Source organism: Somniosus microcephalus, chromosome 25 (assembly GCF_052327205.1).
Source record: "Somniosus microcephalus isolate GS21.2 chromosome 25, FLI_Smic_1.0, whole genome shotgun sequence".
In the NCBI taxonomy this organism is placed as follows: domain Eukaryota; kingdom Metazoa; phylum Chordata; class Chondrichthyes; order Squaliformes; family Somniosidae; genus Somniosus; species Somniosus microcephalus.
Window position 1 is genome coordinate 21,938,252 of NC_141011.1, and position 25,642 is coordinate 21,963,893.

The 25,642-nt window shown below is 51.5% G+C and overlaps 1 protein-coding gene across 2 annotated transcripts in view; it reads left to right on the top strand.

Annotated features, from left to right (window-relative positions):
• LOC147100528 (CTD nuclear envelope phosphatase 1-like) overlaps nucleotides 1-25,642 on the top strand; it is a 46,462-nt gene that overhangs the window by 10,247 nt on the left and 10,573 nt on the right. Inside the window, exons 1-6 of one of the 2 annotated variants that reach the window (XM_085966871.1) lie at nucleotides 9,563-9,667; nucleotides 14,606-14,672; nucleotides 17,908-18,026; nucleotides 21,926-21,997; nucleotides 23,849-23,965; nucleotides 25,149-25,260. In XM_085966871.1, coding sequence (XP_085822997.1) covers nucleotides 9,578-9,667; nucleotides 14,606-14,672; nucleotides 17,908-18,026; nucleotides 21,926-21,997; nucleotides 23,849-23,965; nucleotides 25,149-25,260 — 577 coding nt within the window. In that variant the 5' untranslated portion in view covers nucleotides 9,563-9,577. Of the gene's footprint in view, nucleotides 1-9,562; nucleotides 9,668-14,605; nucleotides 14,673-17,907; nucleotides 18,027-21,925; nucleotides 21,998-23,848; nucleotides 23,966-25,148; nucleotides 25,261-25,642 lie in introns of those variants that run through there. The other variant, XM_085966870.1, reaches the window with a different exon arrangement.

Here is a 25,642-nt window from a genome sequence, read left to right on the forward strand (position 1 = left end):
AGCGTGAGTGGGAGGGGGAGAGAGCGTGAGTGGGGGGGGAGAGAGAGCGTGAGTGGGGGGGAGAGAGAGCGTGAGTGGGGGGGGGGGAGAGAGAGCGTGAGTGAGTGGGGGGGAGAGAGAGCGTGAGTGAGTGGGGGGGAGAGAGAGCGTGAGTGGGGGGGGAGAGAGAGCGTGAGTGAGTGGGGGGGGAGAGAGAGCGTGAGTGGGGGGGGGAGAGAGAGCGTGAGTGGGGGGGGAGAGAGAGCGTGAGTGGGGGGGGGGGAGAGAGCGTGAGTGGGGGGGAGAGAGAGCGTGAGTGGGGGGGGGAGAGAGAGCGTGAGTGGGGGGGGGGGAGAGAGCGTGAGTGGGGGGGGAGAGAGAGCGTGAGTGGGGGGGGGGAGAGAGCGTGAGTGGGGGGGGAGAGAGAGCGTGAGTGGGGGGGAGAGAGAGCGTGAGTGGGGGGGGGAGAGAGCGTGAGTGGGGGGGGGGAGAGAGCGTGAGTGGGGGGGAGAGAGAGCGTGAGTGGGGGGGGGGGGAGAGAGAGCGTGAGTGAGTGGGGGGGAGAGAGAGCGTGAGTGAGTGGGGGGAGAGAGAGCGTGAGTGGGGGGGAGAGAGAGCGTGAGTGAGTGGGGGGGAGAGAGAGCGTGAGTGGGGGGGGGGAGAGAGAGCGTGAGTGGGGGGGGAGAGAGAGCGTGAGTGGGGGGGGGGGAGAGAGCGTGAGTGGGGGGAGAGAGAGCGTGAGTGGGGGGGGAGAGAGAGCGTGAGTGGGGGGGGGAGAGAGCGTGAGTGGGGGGGAGAGAGAGCGTGAGTGGGGGGGGGAGAGAGCGTGAGTGGGGGGGAGAGAGAGCGTGAGTGGGGGGGAGAGAGAGCGTGAGTGGGGGGGGGGAGAGAGCGTGAGTGGGGGGGGGGGGAGAGAGCGTGAGTGGGAGGGGGAGAGAGAGCGTGAGTGGGGGGGGAGAGAGAGCGTGAGGGGGGGGAGAGAGCGTGAGTGGGGGGGGAGAGAGAGCGTGAGTGGGGGGGAGAGAGAGCGTGAGTGGGGGGGGGAGAGAGCGTGAGTGGGGGGGGGAGAGAGCGTGAGTGGGGGGGGAGAGAGCGTGAGTGGGGGGGGGAGAGAGCGGGGGGGGGAGAGCGTGAGTGGGGGGGGGAGAGAGCGTGAGTGGGGGGGGAGAGAGCGTGAGTGGGGGGGGGAGAGAGCGGGGGGGGAGAGAGAGAGAGCGAGGGGGGGGGGAGAGAGAGAGCGAGGGGGGGGGGAGAGAGAGAGCGAGGGGGGGGGGAGAGAGAGAGCGAGGGGGGGGGAGAGAGAGAGCGAGGGGGGGGGGGAGAGAGAGAGCGAGGGGGAGAGAGAGAGCGAGGGGGAGAGAGAGAGCGAGGGGGAGAGAGAGAGCGAGGGGGAGAGAGAGAGCGAGGGGGAGAGAGAGAGCGCGAGGGGGAGAGAGAGCGCGAGGGGGAGAGAGAGGGAGGAGAGAGCGAGCGAGGGGGAGAGCGAGAGCGAGCGAGGGGGGAGAGCGAGAGCGAGCGAGGGGGAGGAGAGCGAGGGGGAGAGCGAGGGGGGGCGCGCGAGAGCGAGGGGGGCGCGCGAGGGGTCGCGCGAGAGAGAGCGAGGGGGCGCGCGGGGGAGAGCGAGGGGGCGCGCGGGAGAGAGCGAGGGGGGCGCGCGGAGCGAGCGAGGGGCGCGCGAGAGCGAGCGAGGGGGGGGGCGAGCGAGGGGGCGAGCGAGCGAGGGGGCGAGCGAGCGAGGGGCGAGGGGGCGAGCGAGCGAGGGGGCGAGCGAGGGGGCGGGCGAGCGAGGGAGGGGGCGAGCGAGGGAGCGAGCGAGGGGGCGAGCGAGGGAGCGAGCGAGGGAGCGAGCGAGGGGGCGAGCGAGGGGGCGAGCGAGGGAGCGAGCGAGGGAGCGAGCGAGGGAGCGAGCGAGGGAGCGAGCGAGGGAGCGAGCGAGGGAGCGAGCGAGGGAGCGAGCGAGGGAGCGAGCGAGGGAGCGAGCGAGGGAGCGAGCGAGGGAGCGAGCGAGGGAGCGAGCGAGGGAGCGAGCGAGGGAGCGAGCGAGGGAGCGAGCGAGGGAGCGAGCGAGGGAGCGAGCGAGGAGCGAGCGAGGGAGCGAGCGAGGGGGCGAGCGAGGGGGCGAGCGAGGGGGCGAGCGAGGGGGCGAGCGAGGGGCGAGCGAGGGGGCGAGCGAGGGGGCGAGCGAGGGGGCGAGCGAGGGGGCGAGCGAGGGGGCGAGCGAGGGGGCGAGCGAGGGGGCGAGCGAGGGGCGAGCGAGGGGGCGAGCGAGCGAGCGAGGGGGAGGAGAGCGAGGGGAGAGCGAGGGGGGCGCGCGAGAGCGAGGGGGGCGCGCGAGGGTCGCGCGAGAGAGAGCGAGGGGGCGCGCGGGGGAGAGCGAGGGGGCGCGCGGGAGAGAGCGAGGGGGCGCGCGGGAGCGAGCGAGGGGGCGCGCGAGAGCGAGCGAGGGGGCGAGCGAGGGAGCGAGCGAGGGGGCGAGCGAGGGGGCGAGCGAGGGGGCGAGCGAGGGGGCGAGCGAGGGGGCGAGCGAGGGGAGCGAGCGAGGGGGCGAGCGAGGGGGCGAGCGAGGGGGCGAGCGAGGGGGCGAGCGAGGGAGCGAGCGAGGGGGCGAGCGAGGGAGCGAGCGAGCGAGGGGGCGAGCGAGGGAGCGAGCGAGGGGGCGAGCGAGGGGCGAGCGAGGGGCGAGCGAGGGCGAGCGAGGGGCGAGCGAGGGGGCGAGCGAGGGAGCGAGCGAGGGGCGAGCGAGGGAGCGAGCGAGGGGGCGAGCGAGGGCGAGCGAGGGGGCGAGCGAGGGAGCGAGCGAGGGGCGAGCGAGGGAGCGAGCGAGGGAGCGAGCGAGGGAGCGAGCGAGGGGGCGAGCGAGGGAGCGAGCGAGGGAGCGAGGAGCGAGGGAGGGAGCGAGGGAGGGGCGAGCGAGGGGGCGAGCGAGGGGGCGAGCGAGGGGGCGAGCGAGGGAGCGAGCGAGGGAGCGAGCGAGGGAGCGAGCGAGGGGGGCGAGCGAGGGGGCGAGCGAGGGGAGCGAGGGGGCGAGCGAGGGGCGAGCGAGGGGGCGAGCGAGGGGGCGAGCGGGCGAGCGGGCGAGGGGGCGAGCGAGCGAGGGGGCGAGCGAGCGAGGGGGCGAGCGAGCGAGGGGGCGAGGGAGCGAGCGAGCGAGCGAGGGGGCGATGCGAGCGGGCGGGCGAGGGGGCGGGCGAGCGAGGGGGCGAGCGAGCGGGCGAGCGAGGGGGGGGGCGAGCGAGGGGGGGGGCGAGCGAGGGGGCGGGCGAGGGAGGGGGCGAGCGAGCGCGGGGGGCGAGCGAGGGGGCGTGGGGGGTCGGGGGGCGAGCGAGCGAGCGGGCGGGCGAGGGGCGAGCGAGGGGCGAGCGGGCGAGCGGGCGAGCGAGCGAGGGGGCGAGCGGGCGAGCGAGCGAGGGGGCGAGGGGGCGAGCGAGCGAGGGGGCGAGGGGGCGAGCGAGCGAGGGGGCGAGGGGGCGAGCGAGCGAGGGGGCGAGCGAGCGAGAGGGCGAGGGGGCGAGCGAGCGAGAGGGCGAGCGAGCGAGGGGGCGAGGGCGAGCGAGCGAGGGGGCGCGCGAGAGCGAGCGAGGGGGCGCGCGAGGGCGAGCGAGGGGGCGCGCGAGGGCGAGCGAGGGGGCGCGCGAGGGCGAGCGAGGGGGCGCGCGAGGGCGAGCGAGGGGGCGCGCGAGGGCGAGCGAGGGGGCGCGCGAGGGCGAGCGAGGGGGCGCGCGAGGGGGCGCGCGAGGGCGAGCGAGGGGGCGCGCGAGGGCGAGCGAGGGCGAGCGAGGGGAGAGCGAGCGAGGGGGAGAGCGAGCGAGGGGGCGCGCGAGAGCGAGCGAGGGGGAGAGCGAGCGAGGGGGAGAGCGAGCGAGGGGGCGCGCGAGAGCGAGCGAGGGGGCGCGCGAGAGCGAGCGAGGGGGCGCGCGAGAGCGAGCGAGGGGGCGCGCGAGAGCGAGCGAGCGGGGGCGCGCGAGAGCGAGCGAGGGGGCGAGAGAGAGCGAGCGAGGGGGCGCGAGAGAGAGCGAGCGAGGGGGCGCGAGAGAGAGCGAGCGAGGGGGCGCGAGAGAGAGCGAGCGAGGGGGCGCGAGAGAGAGAGCGAGCGAGGGGGGCGAGAGAGAGAGCGAGCGAGGGGGGGCGAGAGAGAGAGCGAGCGAGGGGGGGCGAGAGAGAGAGCGAGCGAGGGGGGGCGAGAGAGAGAGCGAGCGAGGGGGGGCGAGAGAGAGAGCGAGCGAGGGGGGGCGAGAGAGAGAGCGAGCGAGGGGGGGCGAGAGAGAGCGAGCGAGGGGGGCGAGAGAGAGAGCGAGCGAGGGGGGGCGAGAGAGAGAGCGAGCGAGGGGGGGCGAGAGAGAGAGCGAGCGAGGGGGGGCGAGAGAGAGAGCGAGCGAGGGGGGGCGAGAGAGAGAGCGAGCGAGGGGGGGCGAGAGAGAGAGCGAGCGAGGGGGGGCGAGAGAGAGAGCGAGCGAGGGGGGGGCGAGAGAGAGAGCGAGCGAGGGGGGGCGAGAGAGAGAGCGAGCGAGGGGGGGCGAGAGAGAGAGCGAGCGAGGGGGGGCGAGAGAGAGAGCGAGCGAGGGGGGGCGAGAGAGAGAGCGAGCGAGGGGGGGCGAGAGAGAGAGCGAGCGAGGGGGGGCGAGAGAGAGCGAGCGAGGGGGGGCGAGAGAGAGAGAGAGCGAGGGGGGGCGAGAGAGAGAGCGAGCGAGGGGGGGCGAGAGAGAGAGCGAGCGAGGGGGGGCGAGAGAGAGAGCGAGCGAGGGGGGGCGAGAGAGAGAGCGAGCGAGGGGGGGGCGAGAGAGAGAGCGAGCGAGGGGGGGCGAGAGAGAGAGCGAGCGAGGGGGGGCGAGAGAGAGAGCGAGCGAGGGGGGGCGAGAGAGAGAGCGAGCGAGGGGGGCGAGAGAGAGAGCGAGCGAGGGGGGGCGAGAGAGAGAGCGAGCGAGGGGGGGCGAGAGAGAGAGCGAGCGAGGGGGGCGAGAGAGAGAGCGAGCGAGGGGGGCGAGAGAGAGAGCGAGCGAGGGGGGGCGAGAGAGAGAGCGAGCGAGGGGGGGCGAGAGAGAGAGCGAGCGAGGGGGGGCGAGAGAGAGAGCGAGCGAGGGGGGGCGAGAGAGAGAGCGAGCGAGGGGGGGCGAGAGAGAGAGCGAGCGAGGGGGGGCGAGAGAGAGAGCGGGGGGCGAGAGAGAGAGCGAGCGAGGGGGGCGAGAGAGAGAGCGAGCGAGGGGGGGCGAGAGAGAGAGCGAGCGAGGGGGGCGAGAGAGAGAGCGAGCGAGGGGGGGCGAGAGAGAGAGCGAGCGAGGGGGGCGAGAGAGAGAGCGAGCGAGGGGGGCGAGAGAGAGAGCGAGCGAGGGGGGGCGAGAGAGAGAGCGAGCGAGGGGGGGCGAGAGAGAGAGCGAGCGAGGGGGGCGAGAGAGAGAGCGAGCGAGGGGGGGCGAGAGAGAGAGCGAGCGAGGGGGGGCGAGAGAGAGAGCGAGGGGGCGCGAGCGAGGGGGCGAGAGAGAGAGCGAGCGAGGGGGGGCGAGAGAGAGAGCGAGCGAGGGGGGGCGAGAGAGAGAGAGAGCGAGCGAGGGGGGGCGAGAGAGAGAGTATTTTGGACTGTGTAACAATCTGGGGAAATGCTTTTGGTTATAAGTCTCCCACAAATGGTGGTCGGAGCCACTTGAGGTCATTCATAAGATCATTTTGGATGAATGAGGTAATTCAGCCCATCTCGGCTCATCCATCCAGGATGAGAGTGGAGTCTTTTCATTGCCGTATCCTATTAGTTCTTGAATTATGCAGGGTTTTTCCCTTCCATTACTGTATGTGGGAGTTCATTCCTTATGCTAATCGCTCTTAATGAAGAAGGACTTTCTGGTATAAAAACAGAACATGCTGGAGAAACTCAGCAGGTCAGGCAGCATCTGTGAAGAGAGAAACAGAGTTAACGTTTCAGGTCGATGACCTTTCGTCGGGACTTTCTGGTGTCGGTCTTAACTTTCCCTTTTGCTAGATTAAACCTGCGATCAATTGTTCTACCCCGTTTAATTCCGTCTCTCCTATTGTATACACCTGTAAGGTCACTTCTCAGACCTCCTTTCAAGGCTGAAGAGCCCAAGTTTCTGCAGTCTTCATAACTCTGACCTCTAAGACTGGGGATAGCCTTGTGGTTTTTCTCTGCACTGCCTCCAGCGCGTGGATGTCCTTGTCTCCCAGTGACTAGAGCTAGACATGGTACTTGGTGTGGTCTGACCAGAGCTCTCTGCAGTTTGACTTCCTCTGACTTGTACTGTTTCTGCTATAGTTCAACCTTCTATTGCTCCTCTGTATTAAATACATTTAAAATGGCGATAGACATTTCCCTAGCAGATAAGGGAATTAGGGGTTACGGGGAGAGGGCAGGGAAGTGGACGTGAGTCTAGGTTCAGATCAGCTATGATCCTATTGAATGGCGGAGCAGGCCCGAGGGGCCGTATGGCCTACTCCTGCTCCTATTTCTTATGTTCTTATTGATTGAGCATGTCGAACTTTGGTTCTACTTAACTCCTAGGTCTTTTTCAACTTCACTCTTGGCTATTTCAATACCATTCATGGAGTGAGTACGTGCATTACCTATTTGTCCTACCAATATGTAATGTTTTACATTTGTCTGTATTAAATGTCATTGTCTAGTATTCCGCCCACTTGCATATTTTGACCAGCTCATTCTGTAATTCCTGATCTGTCTCCTCTGATTCCACTAACCCTCTTAGTTTGGTATTGTCTGCAAATATAACCAGTTTGCATTGGGTTTCTGAGTCGAAATCATTGATGTAAATTGAAAACAATCTCTGGGACATCTCCCTCGGTACTCTTTCTACAGCCCCCCCACCCACCCCAACCTGATGTAACTCTTCTTAAAAAGTACTCATTTTCTACTCCATTGCCAATTTCTTAATGCGTACCTGAGATTTACCCTGAATCCCCATATTTTTGAGCTTAACTAAAAGTATGGAACTTTGCCCTCTGGAAGTCTAGGTAGAACACATCGTAGGGATTACCACTTGGGATGTAACTTCCTCACAGAAGTCAAGGAGATTGATGAGGCCGAATCTTCCGTTTCTGAATCCATGTTGACAGCTGTTATCAAGATAATCTTTCAAGTTTACACCTGATTGATTTTCATTATTTTAAATAGGTTTGAAGTAAGACTTACAGATCTGTAACAAAGGAAAATGAAGCTAGAAAAAAAAGTATGAAAAATATTGTTAATGAGGTGTGTGAAATGTCCATGTGATCTGAGACCAGCCAGCGGTATTGTTCTAGGTTTTATCTTCCGAACTTGGGCTTGGAGTCTTTCGGTTGTGGTAATAAGTAAGGAGTGAGGCACAAGTAAGGAGTTTGATTGAATACTCTCCACTTGCCTGGGTGAGTGCAGCTCCAACAGCATTCAAGAAGCTCCACACCATCCAGGAAAAAGCAGCCCGCTTGATTGGCACTCCATCGACCACCTTAAACGTGTACCGTGACTGCAGTGTGTACCATCTACAAGATGCACTGCAGCAACTCGCCAAGGCTTCTTCGGCAGCACCTCCCAAACCCGCAACCTCTTCCACCTAGGACAAGGGCAGCAGGCGCATGGGAACACCACCACCTCCAAGTTCCCCTCCAAGCCACACACCATCCTGACTTAGAAATGTATCACTGATCCTTCATCGTCGCTGGGTCAAAATCCTGGAACTCCCTCCCTAACAGCACTGTGGGAGTACCTTCACCACACGGACTGCAGCGGTTCAAGAAGGTGGCTCACCACCACCTTCTCGAGGGCAATAAATGCCGGCCTTGCCAGCAACGCCCACATCCCATAAAAGTGAATAGTGTAAGCTATTTGAGGTGACAAATTGAGTGTCTCCTGTTAACATTGAAGCATGCTTTCTTCAGTGCAATGTTTCCTATAGCATGCACACACCAAAATGCTAAATCCAGTTAGTGACAACCTGAATTACAGGAGATTAGCATTATGAATGGCTGTTTATGTAAATGTTTACATAGGGTGGGGTGTGCTGGTGCAGGGTAAATGCAAAGCAAATAAAGCTGAGTCTGGGGGAATATGGGGATAAATAGTCAATCTTAGTTATTGCCCAAATAACGAGGGGGGGTGGGGGAGAAATTTTGGAATACATAAGTGGAATTGCAGATTGATCTTGGTGGCTACATGGAGTTCCCCATGGGGTCACTTGGTAAGCACATTTATATAGAAAAGTCTGGAGTTTTGAATATGCTTTCAGGTTCCAAAGTCCTCCTTTCGTGCTCGGTGGAGTTGCAGAGAGCGAAGTTGGAGAGGAGGTTTTAAAGGCAGATTTCAGAACTGATGGGTCACTGGGTCATTGCACTGTCTGCTGTAGCTACATGGACCAGAAAGAGCTTTGATTCCCTGTCTGTATTGAACTAACTGATCGGGTGTGTTGTGGTGTTGTGGGGGGGGGGGCCGGGCAGCAGTAGGTGGAACTGTGACCCCCCTCAGTCAGCAGCTGGAAGAGTGGAGAAAAATTGGATAATAAGAGTTGACATTTTAAATCGGGAGCAATTTCAAAATATGTTACATAACAAGCTGACTAATGAGTGAATTTCTGTTGGGGCAGGAGGAGGAGGATGCACAGACTGTAGAGTCATGCGACTGATGTGTTTTTCAAATGGGGAAATCGAAAATTAATTTGGGAATTTCTGGCAAGTCAGTCAGCAACTGAAAGAGAAACTAAGTTAATGTATTGGGTGGGGGCCCCAATATAATTTTATAATTGGGATATAACATCTGGATTTAAAATCAAACAAGATTCATTAACACCAAAATCATGAGGTGGACAAGATACAGTCTACTTTTAACTCTAAGATGGTTAATTTGAATTATTTGTTAATTTGATTTTTTTGTTCAAATTACTGGATGTTTAATAATTTCAAGCAAAAAATGACAATTAACCAGAACAGACTGTTTGTTCTTTGGGACAAACAAATTAACAATTCGGGGTACAGTGAACTGTTAAATATATATACAGTTTCTTAAAGTCCCAATTACCCCTTTGATTCCCCCATTTATTGTCTTCGAAACAGAGCGAGAGGGGGGGGGGGTGGGGAAAGCTGGCCTTGAGATCCCTGAGCCTACTGCTGTTAGTCACTTACTCCTCTAATTGCTGTGTTTGAGCTAAATTTAACTTCCACTATCACCATGCCTTGAAAATGCTGCAAGGCGCACTCCTTTTCTAGCGCTGCCTCTGCTCCCAGCTAGCTCCAAGATGAGGCGTGTTAGCTGGGGAATCGAACACTTTCCATTTGAGGTATCCAGGATCAGCATCCCGCAGGTCAGTTCTAACTTAACGAGGATTCACGATAAAATACTGTGGAGTTTTACATGGAAATTTCGACACCAAACACGTCGCTCAGTCCAACCAGATCCTCCCTACGAGCAGTCCTAATCCCGTGTGGCCGCCCTGCTCCCATATCCCTTTCTTTCAACCGCCTATCTAACCTGTTTTTAAATGTTGATACGGTCTGTACCTCAGTCGCTAACTGAGTGCATTCCACACCCTCATAACCAGCTGTGTTTGTTTAAAAAAAAAGTGTTTCTCCTGCTTTCTGGCTAAAATCTCTGGTATTTAATCTTGTATCTATGTCCCCTTGTTCTAGATCCCTGCCACTGGAAATAGTCTGCTATCTAATACAAAAGCAAAACACTGCGGATGCCAGAAATACTCAGCAGGTCAGGCAGCATCTGTGGCGAGAGAAACAGTTAACCTTTCAGGCTGATGACCTTTCATCAGAACTGCTTCTATCTAATGTGTTTCATTCCTTTTTATAGTTTTAAACATCTGTCAAATCGCCCCATAATCTCCTCCTAATCTAGGACCTCTTGCGCATCCCCAATTTTAATCGCTGCACCGTTGGTAGCCGTGCCTTCAGCTGCCCCATAGCTCTGGAATTCCCTCCCTAACCCTCCCCCCCCCTCCTTTTAAGACACTCCTTTAAAACCTACCCCTTTGACTAAGCATTTGGTCATCTGTTTAATATCTCCTTATGTATTTTCGTGTTAAATTTTGTTTGGTAACGCTCCTGTGAAGCACCCTGGGATGTTTTGCTACGTTCGAGGTGCTATATAAATGCTAGTTGTTCTAATGAAAGCGGCCCCAATTTTTCAAGTCTGTTTTCGTATTTGTATTTCCTCATACCAGGCAGGAGCCTAGAGCTTCACAGACTGGCAATGTGGGAGAGAGCCTGCAATAATGAGGAGTCCAATTGAGGTACTGTTGGCATAATGGGCGTACAGGCAGAATGACACTTCTCCGTTGAGGTTCTGGAAGAAAGGCTGCACCATTGCTGTATAATGTTTGCCTTGATTATTGGGCAAATGACACAATTGTACCACTGTGTGAAAAATATGTTCTTTGAATTCCTTCAATGATTTCTTGGATGAAAGCATATTCAGTCATGGGATGTGGGCATCGCTGGCAAGGCCAACATTTATTGCCCTCAAGAAGGTGGTGGTGAGCCGCCGCCTTGAACCGCTGCAGCCAGTGTATGTGAAGGTCGACCCAATCTCTCCTCATACGACATCACAGGAATCCGTCTGGTGAACCTGTACTCCCACAGTGCTGTTAGGGACGGGGTTCCAGGATTTTGACCCAGCGACGATGAAGGAACAGCGATATGTTTCCAAGTCAGGATGATGTGTGACTTGGAGGTGGTGGTGTTCCCATGCACCTGCTGCCCTTGTCCTTCTAGGTGGAAGAGGTCACGGGTTTGGGAGGTGCTGCCGAAGAAGCCTTGGCGAGTTGCTGCAGTGCATCTTGTAGATGGTACACACTGCAGCCATGGTACGCCGGTGGTGGAGGGAGTGAATGTTTAAGGTGGTGGATGGGGTGCCAATCAAGCGGGCTGCTTTGTCCTGGTTGGTGCTGAGCTGCTTGTGTTGTTGGAGCAGTATTCATCCAGGCAAGCGGAGAGTATTCCATCACACTCCTGACTTGTGCCTTGTAGGTGGCGGGAAGGATTTGGAGAGTCAGGAGGCGAGACGCTCGCCGCAGAATACCCAGCCTCTGACCTCTTGTAGCCACAGTATTTGTGGCTGACATTCTACAGACGATGGAAATTCCAAGCTTGATCCCTCCCCTGTACTCTATTAGCTGATCTCTATCGTGTTAACAGTTGGGATGCTGCAATTGGCCTCCGCATCCCTGGCCTAAGGAGAGGGGAAAAAATAAGCCAGGGTTCCCACTCCTGATCTCTTTTCGGTAACCCCTGCTGGAAACTCTGTACCTCCTGCGAGGCCAGAATTAGGCTTGATTACGATGCCCTGCATGATTGAATAGCTGCTGACAACTTGCTGTCTTGGATTTTGATATTGGGGAGGGTTGCTGCTAGTGCCCGTGGAATCATACTCGGCAAAAGTCAGTATCTTTGAGAGGAGCAGTGATAACCGCACCAATAACTTGCATTTATATAGCGCCTTTAACATAGAAGTGATCCCACGGCTGTACTTTCAGCTGCGTCAGATTGATTTCCGTGACTGTTTCCGTCGTTATAAGAAAGCAAGGAGTGAGGAAAGGTCATCCAGTCCCCTGCTTCCAAAGACCATGTATAGTTTACCATGGACTCGGTGTACAGATTTTATATTTTCATACGCTGGGGGAAATACTCCTTTTTTCATCGCCCACATAGCGCAATTCAAGAGGAACAATCCTATGCTTGGTGACCTCTGCATGATGTGCTGAGGCATTTAGCTGTGAAAAGTTAAGGGGATACTAGTGCAGGTCAAATTAAGCTGACATTTGAAGATTAAATTCCTCATTGATGTAACCTGCTGAGCAGGGAGGTCGGTTCCATTTTGTTGCATGTTTCAACTTGGTGCTCCGTTTACTGGAGACGAGCTCCGTGCCACCATCTTGTATCGGGAGGACGCCACGAGGAACTTTTTAGGTTCGCCTCGAGCTATAAAAATGTAGCAGTAACGGTGTGAAAAGAGACGGGTATTCAGCCCAGCGTGCACATTATTACTGCTAAATTCCTGTTCCACCAGCTCAGCAGCAGCAATGAGGCTGACTGTTTCAGAGGTCTGGAATTCGCCATGTCTTCGGCCATTACTCCTTGGTTTAACATGCCGAGTGAGGCGTGTGGCGCTTGGAGCCATGCGTGAGAGCTAGGAGAGTCGTCAAGACCAATTGCTAGTAAAAAAACCACGCTTCTGGGTGCGGTTGCTTGCCATGCGGAGGTGCTACCTTTAGGGCTCACCCCATCGTGCGCTATATAATATTGTAAAAGGTGGCTCTGATGTATTTCCCGCTGTAACCCTGTTTAACCTTCTGTGTAAATCAATACAATTGGGGAGGGATGCTGGGGTTGTGAGGGGGAAAAGGAAAAAGTTGCAGTGCTGCATCCCTGAATTGGCCCAATATCCCCCCCCCCCCCCCCCCCCCCACCACCACCCAAACATAGTTTCTCTGACTCTGGGTGGGTCGTCCTGAACTAATAATGAGGAAGTCTCCTTATCCCCCTCCCCAGAAGAAGATCCCCGTATCTGAGTGTACTCCAAGTGTTGCCTTTTAGATAAGCTGCTGGGACTGTGTAAATACATCGAAAGGGACCCATTTTCAAGTAGGCCAGTTTTGATACAAGCCCAGTGCCACGGGGAGACCACTAAAACTTCTTGTTAGTTTGACTTCCCCACCCCAAACTAATTTGTGACACTAAAATAACCAAAGTTTAAAGCAAAGCAGTAAAAGCAAGGGAAATGGTCCCAGGTTTGAGCCGTGGTCTGGTCTGTGCTAAGCTAGCCGATTTCAGCTACAGTTGGCCTCCGCACTCAGTTGGCCTCAGCACTCCTTGGCGAAGAAGGCCGCGAATCAGCCAGACTTTCCCCTCCGAACTGACTCCTGCTGGAAGGTGCACATGAGGACTGGATTGAGCTGGGCTGTGGTGATCCTTGGGCTCAAACAGTCCAGACAGTGAGTGGTGGCAGGGTAACATAGGAAGAACAGCAGCTTAGACTTGGTAGTGGAGATCGCCTTGTAGCTATGGGTATATATCTCTGTGTGAGACAGTACTTTCAAGAGGCTGATAATATCTGAAGGGCAAAAATGGGTTAAAAAGATTCTGGCTTTGTTTAGCCACAATGTGTTTCTTGCTCAAGTTAAAAATAGTCCCACATTCTGCTCTGTTCCTTTTCGAGAGCTGTGTTCTCTCTAGAGCAAATACACTTTTTGGTGAAGAAGTGTTGAGAGAGGGAGGTGGCTGGAATTGGGTAAATTTCATTTCAGTGTTTGAAATGATCAGTCCCTCTTCTACTAGGGACCCCTTGAAAGAAAATTTATAAAAAAGAAACCACAGTTCCACATGACATGTGCACTGTAACTTGTGACCCTGATGGATTATGTTACGGAATCTTTGACATGATAGTCACAATGCTTTGCCTCGCTTTTTCAAATATGCTGAAAGGAGGTAGACAGTCTCCTGTCTGCATTTATTAGCACCTTCTATGTGTTCGATGTGAAGTTTGGTAGTCAGAAGATCCTGTGGAATTTCATAGTGTCTGCAAGAAGGAATGCAAAACGCTATTAAATATATTTCCTGGTGAATTTCACATGGTTCCCCTGACGTGACTGACTGTAGCATGCATAAGACGTACAGCTCTACTCATTACTGACTTAGGCTGCGGTCTGGGCTGCAGGATGTGGAATCACTTGCAGTGTACTGCAGTTGGATAGCTGTGGGACTGGAATCAAACCGCCATGGATGACATCTGTCCTGGTCCAGCTCAGCTTAGGTTAAACCGCACGCCTGGAAGTGGATTCTGAACGATTGTGGGGCCATTCTGGTTTGGAAAGTGAAATATAATCGGGGCCATTAGACAAAGGACCCTTCTGCAAAAGAGGATCAACTAAAATTAAAATGGCTGCAGTGATGCATTGAGAAGTGGGCTGCCCGGTTTGATGCTGGGTCACGCATACCAGGATTGATCCCTAATTGGGGTTGCTACAATTAACCTTGGTCCCCAATGCTATGGAAGGGGCTGAAGTTCCCATTGTGATCAGTATTCAGTAACACTTGCGTGTGTGGAAGTTTTGGAGAGAGCAAGATCTGGTTTGACTGCCGTGGTCCCCCTCACCCCTGATCTAATAGCTTCCCAACGGAGAAGTGGAAAAGAAAGTAGGCAATGGGGAAATAATGAGTAGCCCAAATCCTCTCTGGGAACAACTGCAGAAAATCTCTGCAATATTAGTATCCAGCCGTAAGTTAACTGCATTGACCCTGATGGGACATCCTTGAACCTCAGTCTGTCTTGTTTCAACCTGCAATGGCACTTGCTCTTCTGTTGGAAAACAGTTTTGCACTGAGGCATTCCAGTCTTGACAAAGGGTTTCGACCTGAAATGTTGACTCTATTTCTCTCTCCACGGATGTTGCCTGGCCTGCTGAGTTTTTCCAGCATTTTCTGTTCTTCCAGATCACTACTGGGTTTGCCTCATGGGTTCAGCAATCTTGAACATTACAGAGTATGTCTGTTCTGGCAAGATTATAACCAGCAAGATTGAGTGAATGTAAGAACAGAGGGGCCCTGCTACACCCAGTTTCCACACTGCCTTCTCTTTCCCTCTCTCCGAATCTTGCCTAACGTTTTTATTTTAATTTTATTTTTTGTCTTGTAGATCATCCAATACCAGACGGTTCGCTACGACATTCTGCCTTTATCTCCTCTTTCCCGCGTCCGACTAAGTAAGTACTAATCCTGTGATCTGCTGATGCCGTTTGTAAAGCACAAGTTAATCCTTTTTCAGTGCCTGCGTAGATTGTGACATCCGATACCAAATTAAAAAATTCTGTACATTTACAGTGTAACTTGAGGCTCCTACATTTTGGCAGGAGCAGTACAGATCTTGGCAGACCACGGGCCTGCCAATTCAGTTATATGCGAGAGAGAGGGCGATGCTTCCGCTGTCAGCTGGGAGCGGTGACCTTTTTCACACTGCTTGGATTATATCTGTTGACAGCCTGCAGAGGAAGATTGTACCTGGATGAGTACATTGTTTGTGCAGCATGCTACAGGTTAAGTCGTATGTTTGCTTATATTGTGTGTACTTCCACGTGCTTTGATTATGCCTGATAAGTGACAGAGCATGTCTGCCTCCTAGATTTGCTTGCCTGTATGCTCCCCGTCCCTCCATTTTCTCGGTTAGGTACTTGGGCTGTTCATGTGAGTGTTGGCAGGCTATGAAAGTGGGCCTAACTGATCTGGTCCTCGCCCAACATCCAAACATGTACAGTTTCCAGCCAGAGGCCCCTAGATCGGGAGCTGGAGTGGGGTGCCTGGCTGATTCTCTTTAAACTAGTGGATCTCTCGTGGTAAGTCAGATGAAATTGGGCTTGGCACCCCCTCCCCTTAAGGAGGAGCGTCTGATAAATTAACCGGAGGTGCAGGTTACTTAATTGTTTGTTTGGTGCGGGAACAGTGCAGATTGGAAAATGCTTGCACATTTCAGGCTACAGGTCAAAAGAACTTGACATTAAGTGAACATTTTTTTTTCTGACATCTGGTGCATGTCTGGCAAAGCACAAGCTAGACCCAGCATGTGTTATTTTATACATTTTTCTTTGAATCGCTTCACCTTTTCCCCCATCCCAGCCTAGAAGCAACGTGCCCCATTATATCTGCCCTACCACTGTAGATGAGGTCCGCTAACTTGACACAGGCCAGGGTTTGAACTCTGTGCCTTGCTGTCCTGCATGGCTCAGTACCACAGCGGGTGGGCCATTTATTCACGGAGCTATCAGGGGACCCTGGCTGTTGGGATACATTTTTTTTAAATTGTCAAGCCTTGGAGTAGTAGCGGGGGGGGGAATTACTATTTCCTCCAGCCATGGAAAAAAATGTAAAAGATGCATTAGCACATCAACTCAGTCAGTGAGGAATGTGGTGAACATGTACGGTTTTGTCTAACTTTCCATCTTGGTGGTCAAATACAGTACTATTTTAGTCCATTATCCTTTCGAGTCCTGAGTGTGTGGTAAGAGGATTTCAGATGAAAGTGAATTACATTTTTTTTTAAGTAAGCTACTGCAAAATGTGTTTTTGATTTGCTAACCTTTTAGACTGCTGCAGGCAGAGAACGATGGGCTGCTCGGGCTGACTTTTTTAAAATCAATTTTCAGATCACACACTGAACAAATCCTAATGCCAGTAGATTATTACTGTAATAGGCCAACTACAAAAATCTTTTTAAAAAGGAACTTCTTCATTTATCTAGTTGACCCTTTCCTCTCCTCCCATCTTGTTTAGTTTTAATTACACTTTGTTCTACTCCTCCATTAACCTTTTCCAAACCTTAATGTGTTAGCTGTGGCTCAGTGGATAGCACACTCGCCTTCTGAGTCAGAAGGTTGTGGGTTCATAGTCCCACTCCAGGGAACTTGAGCACATAAAGCTAGGCAGACACTCCAGTGCAGTGCTGAGGGATTGCTGCACTGCCGGAGGTGCCGTCTTTCGGATGAGACGTTAAACCGAGACCCCGTCTGCTCTCAGGTGGATGTAAAAGATCCCATGGCACGATTTGGAAGAGCAGGGAGTTCTCCCCGGTGTCCTGGCCAATATTTAATCCCTCAACCAACATAACAAAAACAGATGATCTGGTCATTATCACATTGCTGTTTGTGGGAGCTTGCTGTGTGCAAATTGGCTGCTGCGTTTCCCACATTACAACAGTGACTCCACTTCAAATAGTACTTCATTGGCTATAAAGCGCTTTGAGACGTCCAGTAGTCGTGAAAGGCGCTATAGAAATGCAAGACTGTCTTTCTTTTCGTCTTTAACTTTTTGAAATCTTTTCTCGTGTTTGCTAGTCCCCGGCTCCAATTGTGGAGGTGAGAACTTCCCTCTATCGATTAGCTTAAAAACCTACACTTTTGGCCCTGCTTACAGCCAATTAAGTTTTAAGATTGCGCCAGTCAAAATCAGGTATTTTACATGACAACACACAGGGCCAGCCAATAAAGGAAAATATTCATCAGACCATAAGGGGAAGAGTAAGTTTGGATGAGTGAACTAGTCTGTGGCACACAAAGGTTAAATCTGTTGTCTTGTATATTGGATACTAAGGGAATTGAGGGATATGGGGATAGTGTGGGAAGCTGGAGTTGAGGTAGAAGATCAGCCATGATCTTATTGAATAGCAGAGCAGACTTGAAGGGCCCAATGGCCTACTCCTGCTCCTATTTCTAATGTTCTTGTGATCAGTGAACGTTTAGGGGCTCGGGTGACTAACTATGGTGGTTCACAGCGGTCTGCTTGTAATTCGAAGTACTGTACAAAAACAGTAATTAGGAGAAACTGGGTGCAATAAAAGTAAATATTAATAGTTCAGAGGTGATGAGCCACATTGAGGGTGAAAAGCAGGGGCTAAAAAAGAGACACACAATTCACATTGTAATTCCTCATGGTGGGCTTTGGGACTTTGGTGTGAGTTGGGTCACATCATAGCGTACAGGGTTGTAGGCAAGTGTGGTGTCTGCTACGAGGGAGAATATACCCGACGGCTGTAGATTTTGTTTGTTTTTGGCTGGGAGAGAGGATAGTTGATGGAGGTGAGGTTTATGTTTTTGTGAATGCTTGCATTTTTTCATTATAAATTTTATTTGAGGGTTATGTGGGATGCATAGCACACTGCCAATGGCTGTATGCCACCGAATTTCTAGAATGTGATTGGTTATACACTGTCGAGATTGTGCTGGATCTGATTGGTCCCTGCGAATATGGTCCTGGGATCTGATTGGTTGAAGGATGAGTTGTCTCTGGTCTGTTTGAAGTTCAGGCATGTCATTGCTCTTGGGTCTGCGATTTTATTGGTCATAAGGGGCACCATGATGCTACATTGACACCACCCCAAACCTTAATATAACTTGTATTATTTAAACCATTTCCCCCCCCCCCCCCCTCCTTCCCTCTCTCTCTGTGCAGATCAAATGAAAAGGAAAATCTTAGTTTTAGATTTGGATGAAACATTAATCCACTCGCATCATGATGGAGTGTTGAAACCAACAGTGAGGCCGGGCACACCACCAGACTTCATGCTAAAGGTGAGACCGTGTGGGCAAAATTACCTTGCTCTTCGTTTGAGTTCTGATTTGAAATAGATGCAACAAGTTTGTATGAATAATTCTACCCCTCAAGTTTGCTATTCCAATATCCATGTATGTGCACCCTGTTTTAAATGTGGGTCTGGTGCTGTACTGCCCCCTTTCTTCTTTGGGTGGTTTGCAGTAGGATAAGGTAGTGGTCAAACCACTTCTTGAGGCAGCCCTGTATACATGCAGTGTAATTCAGTGTTGTGCCAAAAGGAATGATTTACTTATGTGACTGTATGGTATTTGAAATGGTCTCCCTGTGCTAACAGACTGTGCCTGTTAACCTTATTAAAAAGTCCAGGAATAGTTCCTCTTCTCTTTTCCCCCCCACCCCCCGTGGTTTCATCTGACACCAACAGAATTGTCGGTTACCTGTTTGCTCCTGACAGCTAGATCAGGTGGCCGATCAAGATTAGTTGGGATTTTGATGAGCTGTGAACCAAGCAGGGTGACTCGATGCTTTGGTGTGGGGTACCGACGAGTGTTTGCAGCCTAGATCTCCCTGTGGGGAAGTGGAGTAGTGGAGGCTAGGTCCTCCTGCCTGGAGGGAGCAGGCAAACCAGCAGGAAGGCAGGGTAGTCATTCGGCAGATATTACACCCCCCGCCACAGGAAGGTGGCTCAAATTGACATTGTCTGACGGCTGGGAACTACTTGGCAGCAGCTGGTGCCTAGTTCAAGGAAGTTAAAGGAAGGAAGGTGAGAGAACATGTCTTTAGGGGACGGGTAATATATAAGGAGTAGAAAAAGGACACCGGGCAATTAGTGTAAATAGGTTATTTTGAAGTGAAAATAGTTTCAAACATTCTATGCAGGGATTGGTGCTGCATTAGGCTTAGCTGTCTAGAATACAATCTGAAATGGCTGATATTCCCTTCAGTGAGGGGAGCTCCTGTGTAGAATGCTTCTCTATGAATCTCCCTTTTTAAAAAAAAAAAAAAAAAATGTTGCAGCATCAGAGCGATTTGATATCGTCATTGAACCAACAGAACATTTGTTATATCAGCAGGTAACAGCCCTTTACCCAGCTGAGAGTGGGAGGTGAACCTAGGGAGCCTGCTGCAAAACTCCTTCAAGCTCTCTGTTACAGCCCTGCTTGCAGACGCAGTGCTATAATCTAAATGAGACAGTACAGGTGCCTCCTGAGCCACAACCCATCTCTGGACATGGATTTTCGACAGGCTGTTGGAGGCCGAGTGCCAGCAGTAAGTGACCCCCTCCAGACCTGAAGCTTCTGATGCCTACCTTTTTTTTTTCTGACCATGCAAGTTTTTTTTAAGCTTCAAGAAGCCAATCATTGCAAATAAATCCACTCCAAAGCCAAACAAGAAAACAGTTCAGTGTTTAGCAGTCAAGTTATAAAACATTTTTTGAGGATAAATCTTACTGGTTTCCATATTGGTGTACTAGGCCATTTTCTTAATGTGGCAGTTACAGCATAATTCTACTAGTTAAACATGTTTCAGGGCAGCCCATGTAGGCCAGCAGTACAGTTCTTAACAGGCCAGGCAGCATCCGTGAAGAGAGAAACCGAGTTAATGTTTCAGGTCTGGGACCCTTCATCGGTTCTGATCATCAGTTCTGACGAAGGGTCCCAGACCTGAAACATTAACTCTGTTTCTCTCTCCACGGATGCCTGCTGAGTATTTCCAGCATTTTCTGTTATTTCAGATTTTCAGCATCTGCAGTATTTTGCTATTGCAGTACAGTTCTTAACATGGTTTCTTGCACAGACCTTTCAGACAACCAATTTAAAATTACAGCCACAACCTTTGAATAAAATCCTGCATGTGCGTGGATGCTTTTTGCTGCTGATGCTCTGAATCCACCTCGCATTACATTAACTGCTCGTTCCAGCATATCCGCAGCCTCATTGCTGGAAGCAGTCCTGTGATCTAAACGGCATATCAAGGGGCAGAGTCCTGAGGTGATTTTCCTCTTTGTAGAATCCTATTTGTCTGTGGAGATTTAATAAGTGACAAAATGGCGCTGATGCCACAGCTCATCAATCTAACATCCTTCCCTCCCTGGCACCTCTCCCCAGATCCTGCCTGTAGGATTGTCCTTCTCGCTCCAGGGCCTCTGGAAATGTACTTCAAATGTTTGCCCAGGTTGAAATATTCTTAACAGAAAACACATTGCTAAGTTTTAGATGGTGAAGTTCCTCTAACTAAATTTACACTCTCAAAAATGTATTCACGCAATGGGTCAATAATTGTAGAAAAAGGCGGGTGCTATCCTGTTTCACATTGAGAAGAATTTTGTAATACTTCGAAATATGGGACTGCTCATGCCCACCACATGTGAGCTGGTGTGGAGATCCATTGGTTACTTGGCTGGAGCACAGGAAGTGCTTGGTGTTGAAAGTTGATGCTCAACAATGCATTTTGAATTCGTTGAGTGCTTCCCACCAACAACAAATGTTTCCTGTCCTCCATCCCTGTGGAAAGTTAGCTTTCTTGAGTGGGTGTGAGAAATCAGCTCAAAAATGGTGCAGCACCACCAGGGGTTGTCCCTTGGATTTGAACGATGGGTTATGGTGGGCATGTGAATTATTTCATCATGTGTAAAAATGCTCAGCAGTAAAATTTAGATTTTATACTTTCAAATTTGCATTGTCTAGGGAAAATATTTTGAACTATATAAAGTTTGTCCAAATAATAGTTATGTGGCGTCTTTAATCTAGAAAAACTTTCCACAGCACTTGAGTTGTACGGAAAATGATGTTGAGCCAAAGAAGGAGAGATTATGAGAGGGGACCAAAAGCTTGGTCAGAGGTGGGTTTTAAGCAGGATTTTGAAGTTGGAGGTGCAGAGGTGAAAGGGATTAGGGAGGGATTTCCAGAGTCTGGGGCCTAGCTGACTGAAGACTTAGTCGGCAGGGGAGGAGTGCGTTGGAGACCAGAGTCTGAGGAACTGAGAGTTCGGGGGCAGGGGTTGTAGTGCTGGAGGAGGTTACACAGACGAAGAGGGGTGAGCCTGTGGTGGGATTTAAATGTGAGCATGAGAATATTAAATTTGAGGTGTTGGGGGAAGCAGCGGCCATTAAGGACGAGTGTGACTGGATGTGGGATGAGTTACTGGCAGCAGAGCTTTGGATGAGCTGCAGGTTAAGGAGGGTTGAGGTTGGTGACGAGGGTATGGAGTTTGTGGTAGGGACCAAAGACTGGACTTTGGTCTTAATATTTAGCTGGACGAAATTACTGCTTATCCAAGACTGCATGCCGGGCAAGCAGTGGAGGGAAGTAGAGGTGGATGTCATTGCTGTGCATGTACAAAACTAATCGCATGGTTTTGGACGGTGTTTCCAAGAGGCACCGTGTATGTGAGGAAGAGGAGGGGGGCCAAGGATAGATCCTGTTGAGGGATTCCTGAGGGGAGAGGCGCCATTGCTAGTGATGTTCTCGGTGCGATTAAGTAGATAAAAGCTGAACCAAGCAAGGGCTGATCCAGATAGCTGTACAATGGAGGGGGATGCATTGAAGAAGTAATTCATTGATTATGAAGCACTCTAGAAGTCCTGAGCAATATGATATAAACACATTATTTCTCTTCTGTATGATGGTCAGGTGAAGTCCTGGTGGTTAACAGATCTGTCATAAGTGGTGGGAGCAGTTGAGATGACCAAGTGTCGCATGAGAAGCTTCGTTCACATCAAAGTGTGAGAGGTTAAGTGTGATCCCTTTCTTAAGTCTAGTGATAAGTGGAGTTAAATAAGTGCTGCAAAATGGACTTGAATTGGGTTTTAGTTTTAAACTTGGTCAGGGAGTCCTTTTGCTGAGAGTGCTGGTTATGTGCGGAGTGTTTTAAAGTTGGAGTATTATTTAAAGATACACTTTTTCTCTCTGTTCAGGTACTTGTCGACAGACATCCAATCAGATTTTTTGTACATAAAAGACCTCATGTGGACTTCTTTCTGGAAGTGGTGAGTTCGCTGGAAACACATTATGAATTGTAAAGTCTTAACCCACTTTTATAAAAAAAAAAAAAAAAAATTGCACTAATACAGGAAACTCTTTTTTATCCGGGACCGACGTGGTGCCGGTTCATCAAAAATTCCGGATCACCGAGCGCTATAGTAAAAGATACAAGAGCTGAGAGCTCCGTATAAAGCAACAAACCCTGTTGCTTAGCAACAGGTTCAGAACAATGGCCACAAGTTACAAGCGTCTCTGTAGCTTAGCAACAGCTGCAGCCACACCCTTGCACAGCAACACATGGAGGAAGGCAAGTAATATGAAGTATGAACCTATTCCTGAATTTTGCCGGTTAACCGAGATTTCCGGTTATTTAGGTGCCGGTAAATCGAAAGTCCTGTATCTATAACAGGAAGGGAATTTTATTATCTGTTTTGAGCACAGACAGCCAAACGTTTACTTGCACTGATCTGTGTAAATTGTTGTGTCTGACAAAGGGAAGAGGATGAATGAAAATGGCGCTGCTGTTTTTTTTTGCCCCTCCAATTTTTTCTCGTCTCCCAAGACGCTAAGCTACTAGGGTCTGATTCTGTGGCCACTACAACGTGCTGAGGCATGCTGGAATATTGGTCCATGGATGCTGACTCGTGCAGGGATTTGGTTCCAAGGGAACTGTAAAGTGACTTAAAGCTTGGAGTACAGTTCAGTGGACACTTATTCCTTCTAGTGCTTCACCCAGATGGTCATTCATCAAGTGTGAGCCTATTCGACCGCAGGGGGCATCAACGTCAAACTTGATCCTGTCCCAGTCTCCATGCATGCAAACTTTCCCGGGGGGTGGGGGGGGATGGAGTCGCCCGTCCTGTTCCTACCTTAATTCAAATATACAAGGCTAAATTGAAATATTATGGATTGTCTAGTCCACGCTGCAGGAATAAAAGCATCCCTTAGGAGAAACAGACAGCTTAAAACACTTGATGGGAGTTGGACATGATCTGCAGCAGAACGCTGTAGTAGCGCCACTGAGACCAACTGACTCCGCCCAAAGTCAGGATTGAATCTGGGACCTTCATGGTCTGTATGGCCCTATACCATGAGAAACGGATTTTGTGATGAAGTAAACTGATTTGGGGGGGGGGGGTGGGAGATTCGTCCCTTCAAGCAGTAGGATGGCCAATAAGTGCTTTTTTTTATAACTATTTTTGGGTGCAGTTGTTCAGTTTTGCATCCACAAAAGCAGAAATGATTTGGTGTGGACTCTCCAGTTTGCGCTTTTAATACATTTACAGCTTGCTGGCTGATGACGCTCCCGTGAAGCACCTTGGGACATTTTGCTACCATCAAGGCGCTATGTAAATATAAGTTGTGGATGCGGTAAGATTATAATCTGAGTCGAGTTTGCAGCCATGGAATATAATCAAGGTGATGCTGGCTGCAAATTAATGCTGTAACCAGTGATCTAATGTGCAGTGCACAGTAACTCCTTTGAGTCGCGATGCTTTTCCCATACTCCCGTGTAGTTATACCTCCACTTCTGCATCTCCTGCACATTAGCTGCTTTCTGACATTTTGTTCATAGTAAGTTTCTGATTTTACTTGTAATAATTGGCTGCTTCGGAGTAATCCAGTTACAGACGGTCTCTGAGACATCCCGTTGACTGGAAGTATCATACAGCTGCAGCATTAGAGGCGATGCTGAGGCACGGTGCGGGGGTCTTAAGGGAAGTTTTAAGCTGCATCAGTGTCAATTTGTCTCAATTTGTGCCATTAAATAAATAGATAAATGAGGGTTTTTATTTAAAATGATAAATAAAGTATGCAGTATTCCACGGTAATAAGCAGCTGTGACTTTTTGCCAGGCCAGCAAGTGGTACGAGTTGGTGATTTTCACCGCTAGTATGGAGATCTATGGTGCAGCTGTAGCAGACAAACTAGACAACAAGAAGAAAATATTAAACCGACGATACTACAGACAGGTACGGAACAGCAGATCCTCCATAACCAGCGCAGAGTGTAATGAGATGTCTGAAACATTGTCTCGTGAGTGAAGTTTGATATAATTTCTCCTCTCTCTCTTCCTCCCCCCCCCCCCCCCCCCCCCGCCCTCCTCTCGTTCGCTCTCTCGCGCTCCTGTTCTCGTTCTCCTGCTCTCGCTCCTCCTCTCTCTCTTTCTCCACCACTTCCCCCCCCCCCCCCCCCGGATATTCTGCTTTTTTCCTAAACTGGGGTTCATCTGCCTTTTCTTTGTATTTAAAGTTTATTGCAAATCTTACTTTGATCCATGCATTGAAAAAAAAAATCACGGTTTTGCCCCTACTCTGCTGAAATCGCAACTGTAATCCAGACCGTGGATAAACATAATGTAAGAAAACTTCTTACTCCCTTCTTTGCATTAGACATTCTCCCCGCGATGCAAAGGGAGCACCACTATGGCTGTGGAGGGGATGTTTCACCCGCTCTCCTATTTCCAAATCCTGGAATTTCTCCTGTTGTTCCACCCATCCCCGCAACTCTTTATGCATGGCTGCACCTCCGCTGTGACAGCGCCATGTTAAATAATGGCACCATGGATCAGCTGCTGATATTATCTGCCTACAGAGCAGTCCGTGTATTTGAGTAATTCGGTGTACTTGATGTTTCCAAGATGCATGGTGCGTTCCTGTGTATATGGAAGTAAAGACGCAGAGAATAATGGAATTCACATGGGAAATTGCATTAAATTTCCAGGTTTGAATGCTGATTTAGCTGAACTTGGTAGGGATGGCAGTATGGGCAATACCATTGACCTAAGCGCCCCCTGGGTTCGAGGGGAGAAAAACTACCCTAATCTCTCTCGCCCATCCATAAGCTGGAAGCACATGTTTGGCTGTTGGGACAGGTTCAGGTTTAGGTTTCTGTGATGCCCCAATGATAGAATAGTCAACTGCTACTTGCCCTCAACATGCAGACATGAATGATGCTGACTTGGGTGAGGTACCAAATAGTGCCAGTGGAGCCTTAGCCTGGCAAGACCCTCTATGCCTTCATGAGCGGAGCAGAGAAAATAGGTGGAAACGTTGGCAAAACAGAATAGTAGGCTTGTATGGTGTGAATTCTTGTTCTGCTAGTTTATGCTGAATGCAGCTTTGTACCTTACTGTTGAATATTTTTTTTCCTCAGCACTGCACACTTGAATTGGGCAGCTATGTGAAAGACCTTGCAGCCATTCACAGTGACCTCTCCAGTATTGTAATATTAGATAATTCGCCAAGTGCATACAGGGGGCACCCGGGTAAGATGATTGCTGCTTTCTAACTCTCTCTCCAAAGTCATTTTTAACTTTTTTTCCTGCTGTGACCTATTAGTAGGATTTCAGTAAAGTGCAATGATCTATTTCAAATAGAGAATTATACTACGAATTTGGTAAGATGCAATGGGCATATGAAACTTTGGTATAATGTCTACTTAAGCTTTGACAATCAGCCAGCAGTAAATAAGAATCTGTACTTGTAAGCTTAGGTTGAGAGAGAGCATATAACACTGGAGGTGAAATAAATCTTTTGCTGAACATTAAATGCATTTTTTTTTAATGTGCTTTTCCTGCCAAGGATTGGTAGTGAGTCTAGCGGCAGCACTGAGAATATACTCTCTTACTGCACAAAATTAGTCTTTCC